Source organism: Pelodiscus sinensis, chromosome 16 (assembly GCF_052426305.1).
Source record: "Pelodiscus sinensis isolate ZL-2025 chromosome 16, ASM5242630v1, whole genome shotgun sequence".
Lineage (NCBI taxonomy): Eukaryota > Metazoa > Chordata > Testudines > Trionychidae > Pelodiscus > Pelodiscus sinensis.
In genome coordinates this window covers 21,495,137-21,509,058 of record NC_143067.1, presented here as the reverse complement: position 1 = coordinate 21,509,058, position 13,922 = coordinate 21,495,137, and the positions used below count along the sequence as shown (strand labels likewise).

General features: G+C 44.1%; 1 protein-coding gene across 3 annotated transcripts in view; it reads left to right on the top strand.

Moving 5' to 3' along the window:
- The window catches only part of PPP2R2B (protein phosphatase 2 regulatory subunit Bbeta), a 306,610-nt gene that overhangs the window by 277,511 nt on the left and 15,177 nt on the right, over positions 1-13,922 (top strand). For all 3 annotated transcript variants that reach the window (XM_006128562.5, XM_006128563.3, XM_075900292.2), the window contains exon 6: positions 3,651-3,815. In XM_006128562.5, coding sequence (XP_006128624.1) covers positions 3,651-3,815 — 165 coding nt within the window. The remainder of the gene's footprint in view (positions 1-3,650; positions 3,816-13,922) is intronic.

The following is a 13,922-nucleotide window of genomic DNA, read 5'->3' as shown; positions in this document are numbered from 1 at the left end:
ATCTCAGCTGCCCCATCTGTACAGTGGAAATAGTAATATTTGCCTTCCTATAAAGCACTTTGAGATGAGATCACTCTTGGTTCCTACTCTGAGCTGAAAACCACCCTTCATTCCAAAAGAGTCTTAACAGCAGAAGTATTGCAGATTAGTACTGGCTTTCGGGTTGCCAAGTGTCCAGTAGTTGAGCTTTCTGTTTGGGAAACACATTGAGAAAATATAAATGTCCAGTAAATTCTATATCAGGTGTAATGTCAAGTGTGTTGAAACCGTCTGGCAACCCTAACTGACGTTCATTGGCAAAGTTGAGAATGGGTGGCAGGGTACCTGACTGATCTATACGGGGCTATCGCCCCTGCTATCAGCCCTTCCCATCTCTGAGGCCTACCTTAACCAATCCTTCTCCTGAGGGAAAAATTTCCTTTCTTTAAACCTTCACATCCACAATGCTGCACTAAGGAAAGAACTTGTCTTGCAATGAAGTTTTGAAGCCATCCCCACAGGCCTATGAAGTTCACAGCTGATTTTTTTTTCGCCTCTCTTCCTGTCTCTGGAAATTGCTGTTAACAGCAGGAACTTAATTTGCTTTCTTTGGGGTGATGAAAGTAATAGTGCAATCCCCCCTCTCCTTCTGCACCGTCAGTAAATTGTCCCATGCTGGGCGTTTTGATTGGACTGTGAAATCTAAAGCTGCTCGCCACCAGTGACCACTGAGTCAGTGTCTCAGCTAGATTGATAGACTCATGAAAGGCTCATCTGTACCACTAGGAGGCTCTTTGTGATAGACATGGTTCCTTTCTGACTCCTTCCATCTGGTATATCTGACTACAAATATTTCAAGCTCATCTTGAATGTCAGGATGGTTTCAGTCTGGGATACTACTGAGTCTAAACTTTCAGAACCTTCTTGAGCTGAAAAATCTTCCTGTTAGAGCAGTCATTTCATGTTCAGCATGTTTTGTTTTTCATGCATTGTTACATAATGTGGGGCTATTTTCTTTTTCCAGCAACTGTAATAAGAGCTGTTTATTTTCCCTCATGGCAAATTTGCTAGAGTCCTGCCTTTTTTTTTTTTTTTTTTTAAACAAAGAGGGCATTACAGTGTGTGTTACAAGCAGCTGCAATCTCTAAGTAAATAGATAACATGAAAGAAGATGGGATTTCTCTTTAGTGCACTAGTTTCTTCTGGGGTGTATGTTCACATTGACCTCATTCAAACAGTGAGAAGTGAAGAACAATGTCTGTCAAAATCAGATTCATACTACAGGCAGTCCCCAGGTTACATGGATCCGATTTACATCAGATCCCTACTTACAAATGGGGTGAGGCAACCCCGCACTAGCTGCTTCTCCCCAGCAGACCAGGGAGATGCGAAGCTAGCGCCCCCCCAGCAGACCAGGGAGACGCGGAGTGGCTTTTCTCAGCAGACACCTTAGCTTGAGAATAAAGGACTGAGGGAAGTGAGGTGTGGGAGAATAAAACTGAGTTCTGGAGAAATGTTTGGCTAGAGTTTCCCCTACAATATGTACCAGTTCCGACTTACATACAAATTCAACTTAAGAACAAACCTACAGTCCCTATCTTGTACGTAACCCGGGGACTGCCTGTAAAGGCAATAAATGTAGGCTGTGATTTTTAAATGAGTCTAAGGGAGTGAGATGCCCAACTTCTATTACAATGCAAAGGGATTTGGACATCTAACTCCTTTTAGGTAATTTTGAAAATCCAGCCATAGTTCTTGATCTGTTTTATTCCCAGTAATAGCATGTGTCTCTCGAGAGCAGTGTTTTTGGGAAGCCAGTATTTCATTGCAGAAATGGATGGAAATGTAAGCACTGGTATTCTTGCTCAGTTAGAATCATAGAACACTAGAACTGGAAGGGACCTTGAGCGATCATAGAGTCCAGTCCCGTCCTTATGGCAGGACCGAGCACCATCTAGACCATCCCTGATAGATGTGTATCTAACCTGCTCTTAAATACCTCCAGAGATGGAGATTCCACCATCTCCCTAGGCAACTTATTCCAGTGTTTAAGCACCCTGGAAGTTAGGAAACTTTTCCTAATGTCCAACCTAAGTCTCCCTTGCTGCAGTTTAAGCCCATTGCTTCTTGTCCTATCCTCAAAGATCAAGGAGAACAATTTTTCTCCCTCCTCCTTGTGACACCCTTTTAGATACCTGAGAACTGCTATCATGTCCCCTCTCTGTCTTCTCCTTTCTAAACAGATCTTATTGTTATGTAATTTATATTCACTGTCTAGAGTACATAATGTTAAAATATTCTGAGCAAATATTGTCCTTCCCCTAAACAACATAAATTCTAAGGCCACGAGCAGTACAATACAGAACCAACACATGCTAAAAGAAAATATCTGCCACATTGTAAAGAAGTAAGGAAGTAGCTGTAGTAATCATGGCAGCCAAGGCACCACTTGCCTGGTTGAATCTACGTAGAGAGAGGGAGTACGTTTCACTAGTTAGATTAGTACTGGAAACCTGTGGTGCTCAACCTTTCCAGACTACTGTACCCCTTTCAGGAGTCTGAATTGCCTTGTGTACCTCCAAATTTTACCTCACTTAAAAATGGCTTGCTTACAAAATCAGTGATATAAGTGCAGCACACTAATACTGAAAAATTGTTTACTTTCTATTTTACCATATAATTATAAAAGAAAACAATTGGAATATAAATATTGCACTTACAGTGGGTGGTACATAAAGCAGTCATAAGTCATTGCCTGTATTAGTTTGTAATTACTTTGCTAGTGCTTTTTATGTAGCCTTTGGTAAAAAGATGAGTTGATGTACCCCCTGGAAATATTCATACCCCTGGTTGAGAACTACTGGTGACCTGTGAGGCACTGTGGAAAACATCACTTCTCTGAGTGTCAGTTTCCCCATCTATAAAACATCTAATGATACTATTCAGATCAAGTGATGGGTGCTATACTACTACAGGTTGTCCTCTCTAGTCCGGCACCCTTGGAATCTGACTGATGCTGAACCAGAGAATTTTCCAAATCCTGGGAAGTCAGTATTGTCTAGCAGCATTACCAACACTTCCACTGCTTAGAAGACATTTAGGGATAAATTAGAACTATGTAACTGCACAGAGCACTGAAAGCCAGGACAGGTGGCTGTAAACAAACTTTATGGGACCGTGGGAATCTTGGCCATAAGTGGACATCCCCAGTGTTCTATCTAAGCTGCTCTAAGTGTTCCAGTGTTCCATCTAAGCGGTGCATGGAGACCTGAGCCTCTGACTGAGCGGGGATGATTAATCACCCGTGAAGCTGTGGTGCCACGCAGCTTAGAGGGAACACTGGACGTCCAGGTAACTAAAACCATGCTGAACCACAGATATTGCCAGACTAGAGGGGTTCAACCTATTTATACATCAAGTGCTGCTGCTTTACATATGATCTAACATGGATCCACAGCCACGAATACAAGGCTTTGCTGAGAGTTTCTGGTGCAGAACTTTGCCACTTACGATTACAACAGCAAAGATTTGATCCTTGTCTTCATAATCGCTGTCAAAAACAAAATGCCCCCGTTAAACATTGCATAATAAAGAAAGCCAGAGGTGATTAATCACCACCGGGGCTGCATGTTGACAGCGCTGTTTGTTTTTCCTTAACTTTCCTGTTTCAGATATTGTCGATATCAAGCCAGCCAACATGGAGGAGCTAACAGAGGTGATCACTGCAGCGGAATTCCATCCACACCACTGCAACACCTTTGTATACAGCAGCAGTAAAGGGACGATAAGGCTGTGTGACATGCGGGCAGCCGCCCTGTGTGACAGACATTCCAAATGTGAGTACTTCCAGCACTTCACCAGGGTTGTGGTGTAGGGGGTGTTTTTATGATGGAAAGACTGAATAAAGGAAGGAGAATTCTGATTATAGGATCCCAGTTCTACCAGACCTAGGGCTCTGTGGCACCAAGTCACTAAATGCCAGCTAATGCCCGCTCCCAGTCCAATTAAAAATTGAAAAATTCAGCTAAATGCGAATGAGTAAGTTTTGCTTAAAATCAAGCTCAGCCCTCAAAATTCAGTCTCAGATCCAACCTTCAAACTCCCCAGAGTTCCGGAGTGTGTGCATCTGAGGGGTCTATTTCAGCTGTTAAAAAAACTAGGAGCTATTTGGAAATGGGTGTTCAGAAATGGGTTTCAGATCAGGTCTCTTCCTACTGTGGTATTTCCCAACATTGCTTTTCATAGGATGAGTGCAGAATGATCATTTAATTGGGTTTGTCTGGGCTTGGAAGAGATGTCTTAGTTTCTGCTGTGGTTTATATGAAATGAATGCCTAATCCAGAGGCAACAAAATCCACATCTTTCTTCAGTCCTGCATTGTCTTGCTCTTGCATCATGCATGTTTTCAGCAGCTCTGCAAGCAAGAAGGCCCTCTCACTGAAATGCAGTGTTACTGACTTTGGGAGTAGTGAGAGAACTTAACAGACTATTTTCTTCCACTATTTGATCTGAGGAAGTGGGTCTGGCCCACGAAAGCTCATCATCTAATAAACCATCTTGTTAGTCTTTAAAAGTGCTACATAGTCCTGTATTTTGTTAGCTACACCAGACTAACACGGCTACATTTCTATTAATATTGTACTGTAATTCTTAGCGATCTGCTTTACTTTTAGCAACATGAGACGTTTACGTGTCCTCATATTGACTAATAAAAATAACAAAACTGTTACTGGAGACAGACCATAAGTTGGAATTCAAACATCTTAGAAAATCTGTATCTGAATACATCTGTTTCTGTAGTTTTGTTGCTGAAGGGGCCTGTTTTCCAGTTCCAAGTCAGATGTGGCCTAATATTGTGAGAACAGCCTGCCTCCGTCGAGCTTTTAGCCCTAAATGAATGACATCTTACAAGAATCTCCAGGATATTTCTAGCATCCAAGATATGAAAATATTGCAAGAACAAACTGCATAGACTTAGTGCAGCTGAATCCTTACCCTAATAGACTGTACTTTCTTAGCGTATTTCAGGAACTAATCTCCCTGAGATGAAGATAAATGAAGTGCACACTAATGCTTTTGATCTTCCTGGAGCATGATTGTAGCCTCATGTCTACAACATATTGTTAGGGTTAAAACAAAAGTAGATAAGTAGATTGGGATGAAAACTCTATATTTCTGCATGGAAAGCTCAAGTTTTAGAATAGCACTTACTGCAAATATACATTGGAATTTAGAGAATCTCACTATTCTGTGATATCAACCCCCCCCCCCCCCCCCCCCCCGAGATTCCTTACACAATTTAGAAGCAAACAGAATTCAGTTTCTTGATATTCCAGCAAAGGAAACTCATTTGGTGTTTCCCTTTGTTCAGATGCTGAAATGTCCTTTTAGTCCTCAGCGCATATACCAGCCAACTGCAAAAACCAGTTCAATATGACCTCTCCCTTGACATTTCATATTGATTTTCCTCTATCCTTCAGAAGCATCGGCCTTCAGTCAATTGCAGCTCAGGAGATGTGAGAGTCGGAATTGAGACAGTTCATCAAAGTTCAAAATGAAAAAAGCAACATTGGCTTTTGGAGATGAATTCTCTAAAGGAGATATTTAATAACTGCCAGTGTATAATCAAAATGCAGATGATATCCATGTATATCCAGTCATGTCTATTAACCTTTTTATAAGTATTTGGGTGCAACATACAGCCCAGGGTCAGCTTTAACATACATGTTTCTGTTTTTACAATGCACTTGCTCTTTGTAGTCCAGGCTCTGTTAAGCCACTACCGCTTTCCATGCAAGGTAGTTTGTAGTTGCCTTTGTGAGTGAACTAGAGATTATTGCTTTATATAAAGTCTACTATCTGGATAGTTCAAAATTAATTAAGGCTCACAATAGCACAGTGAGATAAGTAAGTATATGGATAAATTAATGTGTACAGAGGTCAAGTAACTTGCCTAAGGTTATGCAGGAAGTTAGTAGAAATGGAATCTAAGATCCTTGTTTTCCTGATTTAGTCTCTAAATAACATTTTCTTTCAAGAGAAGAAGTATAACTTGTGCTTCTGGTTACATTTTCTTCCCAGCTGAAAGAAAGCATCTGTCGTACATTAATCAATAATTGATCTTAATATTACACAGACTTGCACCAGGAAGATCTGGGTAACGTTAATCTTCTGATTGAGTTTTATAAAAATGCAGGTTAATAAAGATCTGAGTAAAAACCTTCACCAAGAATCAATGATCATTCACTACATTTCTCATGGGCTCAAAACTAAAACCAGACCTCCAAAGGTCTACCAAGATTCAGAATTGGGAGTTGGAAATGATCATTGCAGCTGACTCCATATCTGTCTATTAAAGTCCCAGTTTCAAATTCTGCTGATGCTGAACCTTGGGGCAGTTTGGAAGTGTATCTCTTTCCTGTTCTGGACTCTGCATGTCAATCCATGTAATGCCATAAGTAGAACCCTGCATGAATACAAAATTGTTATCGACATCCGCATCTGCCAAAATTATCCATGGATATCCGCAAATTTGCAGGGTTCTAGATACAAAATTGGTATTCACATCTATATCTGCAAAAATGAGCCACAGATACCCGCATCCACAACCACAGATACAGATCCCCACAGATATAAAGCAGATACCCACAGCTTTGAAAGGCTGTAGCCATAAGGTTCCATAAGTTGGACTTAAATTTGCAATAGATCCTACTACCGCTGAGATTTTTCCTTTGTCCATACAGAATTGATGGAGGAAATGCCAGTGAGGATTCATTTGTGTTAAAAGCAGAGAAACACTCAGCCTTTAAAGTAGATTTTTCCTCTGTTTTTTGGGATGAAATGTGGATGAAGAGGGAATATCATTTATTGAAAGGGAAAATAGATTTAATTAGCTGAAGAGCTCTCAAGAAATCTGCTCTGTGAGCTGAGCAGCCAGTGTCTGCTTCTGCAGCACATAGAGACCCCTCTTCCTCCCGCCCCTTGCAAGCTTCCATCTAAGAAGCAAAAATAACTGCACCCATCTCCAACCAACTCCATCACTCATTTACCTTTTCATTAACTACACCTGTGTTCACTCTTAGGGTATGTCTAGACTATGCAGTTTTTCTGGGATACCAGAGGTATCCCGGAAAAACTGTTCTACGTCCAGGGAACGCGTTTGCTCTTCGGCTTTTTTTTTGCGAAAGAGCAAACACGCTCTTTCGGAAGCCTCTGTATTCCTCGTTCCATGAGGAATAAGATGGCTTTTGAAAGGTTTTTTTTTCTGACATTTGGCCCAGTCTAGATGGGCCAAATGTCAGAAAAGCCTCTTCCAACAAAAGAATCAGAAAAAGCTACACACAATGCGAAGCACATTTTGCGTAGTTTTTTCCGAAAAAAAGATGTTGTACCCTGAGTCACAGCCTCCTGGAGTCAGGCAACTGCGTTTTCAGGAAAACTCTAAGGCTTATTAATTTCTGAGCTGATCCCCCTCCATCAGAAATTGATGCCACTCTGTGAGTCCACCTTTCATACAGAGCTGTACCCTGGCTGAGCAGGTGCATGGCTGTGGCAAGGATCCCAAATAGCAACCGGAAGGGGTTTCATTCTTTCAGTCACCTTTGGAGGTAACTGAAGTGCTGTTAACTGCTGCTTAAAGTAACAAACAAACAAAAAAACTAGCTCCTCACCATTCCATGAACTTGTTCTTCTGTCCTCTTTCCACAGGTAATGTGGAATCAATAGCACATTCCATTTCTTCTCAATGTGAATGTAAATCTCACTGAAGAAATCCACCTTGCTTGTAGTGGGAACAGTTACTGCATATAGTGGACTGGGACTGTTTCACCCTGAGCAGCACATCACTGTGGGTGGGAGGCAAAATGATGTGCAATTTGTGATGCATTATACCTAACATATATTTGTACAGAGGGTCAGGTATGGGATAGGTCAAGGGTCACATCTCTGTGCAAATATGGAAGGGGATTAGGGCGCGCACTGTCCATTTCTTACTCCTGCATGAAGGTCAGGCAACTTCATAACCCTCGTAGAGCTTCTAAGGATGCAGAGTACTCCACAAAGAGTAGAGAGAGGGGAGGTCATAACCCTCCGGCCCCTGCACAGTGGCAAACAGCTGGCTGGGCACCCAGTGTGGAGGGGCTGCACCATACTAAAGGAGGAGTGCACCTGTATGCATACAGTGAGAGCTTCTCCCCAGAGCTCACTCCGGAGTGAAGTGGCCCAGCTGTGGCTAAAACTGTGCACCTTTCTGTGACCCTACTTTGCAGATGACTTTGATTCACTTGGTCCTGGTGAGCTACATATTGCAGTTGTTATAAGTGCTGGTGCCTTTCCCCCTCCAGGTGTGTTACCAAAATTTTCTCTCTCTCTCTCACTCTCACTCTCACTCTCACTCTCTCACACACACACACACACACACACACACACACACACACACACAAATATGAGGTCAGTACTGCATACTGGTAAGAACTGACCCATACCTGGCTGACATTAAAGTGCTACTGTGACCGTGCTTTAATGTTGCTGCCCCCTTTGCTCCCTGTCTCCTGTCCCATCAGCAGCCCTGCCAGTTGGGTCCAGCAGGGTAGCCAATGGTAGAGCAAAAGGAGCAGCTGCCCTGGGTCCTGTTGATTTAAAAGCAGCAGCAGCCCTGAAGGGGAAGGACTGACTGAAGGGGTCTGGTCCCAATCTTGCCCCTTCCGGGGTCCCAGAGCTACACACACCCGACCTTATCAAGGACCCTGTTGTATTATAAGTCCTGGCAATTACTTTCACCCTTGAAGTAAGTGTTGTTATCCCTTTCTTGCAGAGCAGGAAAGTGAGGTAGTAAGGTGTCTTGTCCATGTCCAGCAGGGGAACAACGGTCAAAGTTCAGTTCTTGCTTTCTAATTCTGTGTCCAGGACATACCTGGGATCTTGCTGTTTCAGTACTGGAGTAGACTATTTATTTTCCAGGATGTAGGAGAATTAGTCTCCTTGTGTATTTTGTTAGCACCGTCTGTATCATTTTATGATGAATGTCGTGATTTGACTGAGGTTTGACTTCATTTACAAAGAAAGGAAAGGAGTAGAGGCATAATTTACACTAGGGTTGTTCCTTAGCTTTACAGGTGAGCTGACTAAGAAAAGGTTTGGCAACAAACTGTAGACAAATAGTTGCCAACAGTGAAAACCATTCAAAGTGGTTTTTCTGCCTCCCGCTGACCACATTTCATGGCCATGTTATTAGCACCCTGTCGACAGGCAGAGGAAAGCAGTGTGGGTAAACATCCCTCAGTGCCTGGTGTCACTTCCAGTCTCTTAAGTACTGTGGGAATGTGCAATGTAGCGCTAGGCATTTTGGGAACATGAGAAACATCCCATGCACCTCTTTCCTTCCCAGCTCTCCCTAGACTTCTGGCTTACTGACACGCCACTTGAATGACAACCCTTGCTGCAAACTCCAGCATCTGCCATGAGAAATCCTGGATCCCATAATTCTCTCCCTTGCAGCACAGCTACTTCTGGATCTGATATTTGACAATGACTCGGACGAGGACAAGAATTTTGGGGGAGCGACCCCAATGAATTGGTAGTGCATTGGGCTTGCACACCAGACTGTTGCTTTTGGGCTAGGGAAACCAGCACTAAGTGGTGGGATTGTGCTGTCATGTAGGTGTGGGATGCAGACCAGTGACTACATAACTTTTGGAGGCGCAAAGCAACTTTCCTGGAACGGTATAATGAGCTGACCCCTGAACTTCAGGGGCGCAGAGGTGCTCTCAGGTGATGCTTACTGGTTAACCTTTCACATCCCTGCTCCACAGTGAGTTGCTGAAAGTCCACACAAACATCAGGATTTGAGAACAATTCCTCACTGCCTGGCACACTGGTTGCCACCGAATTGACCCTAGTCCTTAGTCCATGTCCACCTCTTCATCAATAACTTCTGTCTCCAGGACAAGTGTTTCTGATGATTCTGTGCTTTGGGAAGTATCTGCACTCGCCTTGGGTGTGGATGCGGGGTTCCCCCCAAGGACTGCGTCTAGTTCTTTAAAGAAATTGCATGTTTTGGGTGAAGCACCAGACCAGCTGTTTGCTTCTTTCACCTTTTGCTACGCATGCCAGAGTTCCTTTATTTTGGCTCTGCATTGTAGGGTGTTTCGCTCATATCCCTTTTCACGCAGGGCTTTTGAAATCTGGCCGTCTATGTCCTAGTTACTACAGATCACCCGCAACCTGTGATTGCACCAGTTCTTCACCCCACACACCAATAAGATCCAAAAGCTCTGCATTGCTTCAAGCAGGAGACTGTTTTGAGTGATACCAACCCCTGTCTCCTTGAGAAGACACAATAAGGACAACTACATAAGAACAGCCATAGGTCCATCTAGCCCAGTATCCTGTCCTCTGATAGTAGCCAATGCCAGATACCCCAGAGGGAGTGAACAGAAACAGGTAATCATCAAGTGATTTCCCCCTTATGTCATCCATGTCCAGCCTCTGACAGACAGAGTGAGGGACACCATTCCTACCCAATTTGGCTAATAAATATCGATGGACCTAACCACCATGAATTTATCTAGTTTGTTTTTGAACCCTTTTAAAGTCCTGGTCTTCACAACCTTCTGTGGCACGGAGTTGGGTACAGTTAGGGTGCACTGCATGAAGAAAAACTTCCTTTTGTTTGTTTTAAACCTGCTGCCTATTAATTTCATTTGATGACCCTTAGTTCTTATGGGAACAAGTAAATAACTTTTCCTTACTCACTTTCTCCATACCTGTCATGATTTTTATAGACCTCTATCATATCCCCCCTTAGTCTCCTCTTTTCTAAGCTGAAAAGTCCCAGTCTTTTTATTCTCTCTTCATATGGGATCCATTCCAAACCCCTAATAATTTTTCTTGCCCTTTCTAAACCTTTTCCAATGCCAATATGTTGTTTTTTGAGATGAGGTTCCTCAAGATTTACCACCTAAAAAAGAATGGCTCAGGTTTGTGATTCTCTCTAAAAACTCTAAGCCGTGAAGACCAAAGCAAAGAATTAATTTAGTTTCTCCACAGTGACCTTATCGTCTGTGAGTGCTCCTTTTGCATCTCGATCATCCAGTAGCCCCACTGGTTGTTTAGCAGGTTTCCTGCTTCTAATGTTCTTAAAACACATTTTGCTATTACTTTTTGGCTAACTGTTCTTCAAACTCCTTTTTGCCTTTCCTTATATTTTTACACTTAATTTGACAGTGTTTATGCTCCTTTCTAACTTCCTCACAGAGATTTAACTTCCGCTTTTTAAACAATGCCTTTTTATCTCTCACTGCTTCTTGTACTTGATTGTTAAGCCACGGTGGCCACTTTTTTGGTTCTCTTACTGTGTTTTTTAATTTGGGGTATACATTTAAGTTGGGCCTCTATTATGGTATCTTTGAAAAGTCTCCATGCAGCTTGCAGGGATTTAACTTTTGGCACTGTACCTTTTAATTTCTGTTTAACTAACCTCCTCATTTTTGTATACTTCCCCTTTTTTTTAAATTAAATGCCACAGTGCTGCGCTGCTGAGGAGTTTTTTCCACCACAGGGATGTTAAATTTTATGACATTATGGTCACTATTTCCAAGCGGTGCAGTTATGTTTACCTCTTGGATCAAATCCCGTGCTCCACTTAGGACTAAATCAAGAATCGCCTCTCCTCTTCTGGGTTCCAGAACCGGCTGCTACACAGTACTGCACAGTAGGGATGTCAACGTGTAGTCAAATATATAATTAGCCGATAAGCCAAGGCTTATTGGTTAATCCTGTCAACTACATGCACTTCCCCATTTCCTCCCCCCCCCCCCCCACCCTTGCTGCCTCTGTATCTGCACCATGAGCACCAGATCCCACGCTGATACAGAGGCAGCAGCATGGAGGGTGAGGGGGCAGGCAGGAATCCATACATGTGGGGAGCTGGCATTTAAGCCTGCTCTGTGCACATGCTGGCTCCATGGAGCCGTCTGTCTTCTCTCCCCCGCCCCCTCCCACTTGCTACCTCTATTGGGGCAGGCAGGGGAGACTGCCACAGAGCAGCCTCTGTACATGGGAAGCTGGAGCCCCCTGGGGACAGAGCCTATTCCATGGATGCCAGTGCAGACTCTCCACAGGGAGCTTGAGCCCCCCCGCAGACAGGGGCTGCTGCCGCCCCACGTTGCTGCCTGTGTATCAGAGGCAGCAGCGCAAGGTGGCAGGGGGATCCTGGGAGTGGGGCCAGGAGCACACCGGTCAACCCCTAGGGACTGTTGAATAGTCGTGTAACTGCTAATTGTGATGCGGTTACACAATTATTCAATTACACAGTATCTCACAGCCGTTATACAAATTGTCACTTGCTCTCCCCACCTTCATTCAGTTGCTCACCTTCACCAAACTGGGCTTTGGGGTTGAAGTTCAGGGGTGAGGGCTCGAATGGGGGTGCGGGGTCAGAGATTTGAAATACTGGTGGGGACTCTAGCCTGGGGGAGAGGGGTTCAGAGAGTGGGAGGGGCTCTGCTAGGGCAGTGGTTGGTGTGTGGGCAGAGGTTTGTGGCTGAGGATATGGGGTGCAGGATGGTGCTCTTGGATAGAGGGGTTCAGTGTGCAGGAGGTGGGATCAGGACTGGGACGGGGAGTTCAGGTGCTGGAGGTGGGATGAGAGCATTGGCTGGGGATGCTGACTCTGAGCTGGGGCTGGGAATGGGGGGCTTGGGGTTCAGGAGATGCTCTGAGCTGGGATCGAAAGGTTCTGAAGGTGGGAGGAGGATCAGGGGAGCAGGTTCCAGGTGATGCTTACTGCTATGACCCCCCCAATACCAGTGGTGGTCCTGAGCTACACACACCCTGCAGTGGTCCAAGGGTGCTGTCCCCCACACCAGTGACATCCCAAGGCCCCAGAGCACCAGAAGTGCACCCCCCCCCCCCGCAGTGGATCCATGATGCCCCCAGAGTCTCCCCTCTTACTCCAGAGCATCCAAGCTTTAGTGAGGGGTACATAACACAAGTCATGGACAGGTCACCGGTTGTGAATTTTTGTTTACTGCCCCTGATTTGTCCTTGACTTTTACTAAAAATATCCGTGATTAAATCCTGCCCTTCATTTGAATGGGATCTGTACATTGTCGCAGGATGACACCCTGCATGCTCTCCTGTTACCTTTGCCCATCGCCTTGCGGATCACCTTGCTGTTTATAACCCAGCTGAATATAGATCTGTGTTTAAACATAACTGCCATTTAAACCCCACTGTGCTCTTGAGCAAGGGACTCTCTCAGTGCTGCCCTTTGGAAAGCTCAGTGGATAATAACTGTATTGTACGATTTGCCCACTCACGTAGGATTCAAAGTGATTGCCTCAGAGTCCTTTCTGCTATCACATTGCTGAATGCTGCTGGCATGACTTTAAATTGTTGACACATGACAAGGAGAGAGAGAGAAGAGGGAATGGAGGAGAGAATGAACCAGATGCTCAAATTGTGCATGCTAAGGGTAGTCAGAGCTTCCTGAGTCACTGGAGTACACAGCTGCTTGCTGCATCCAGAACGACTGGTGACTGGAGTGCCTACTTCATTGGCAATGGGAAGAAAGGGGGAAGTTTATTTCAAATGAGGGCGAGAGCATGACTGTGCACGTCACGTGCATGTGTAGCCATCCATTTCCACCTCTCCTGAAATGTTCATAGCCGCAAACGGCGGAAAAATCCACCTTGCCTCCCTTCTTAACTTTTCCACTTTGAATGGCCTTAGACAGACACTGTACGAATATTTAGCTGTCAAAATACTTCTGGTGGGGGAGTTACAATATCCTCGGTATCGCAAGTGCACCAAGGAATGAGTGCATTAACTTTGATCAGAACTTTTATGATCACCTGGTGGGATGCATGGGGAGCTGTAAGCATTTGCCTTATCCTGCCAGGAACTCAAAGGGATCAAAGGCTGCTTTGTATCATTTTACTCTT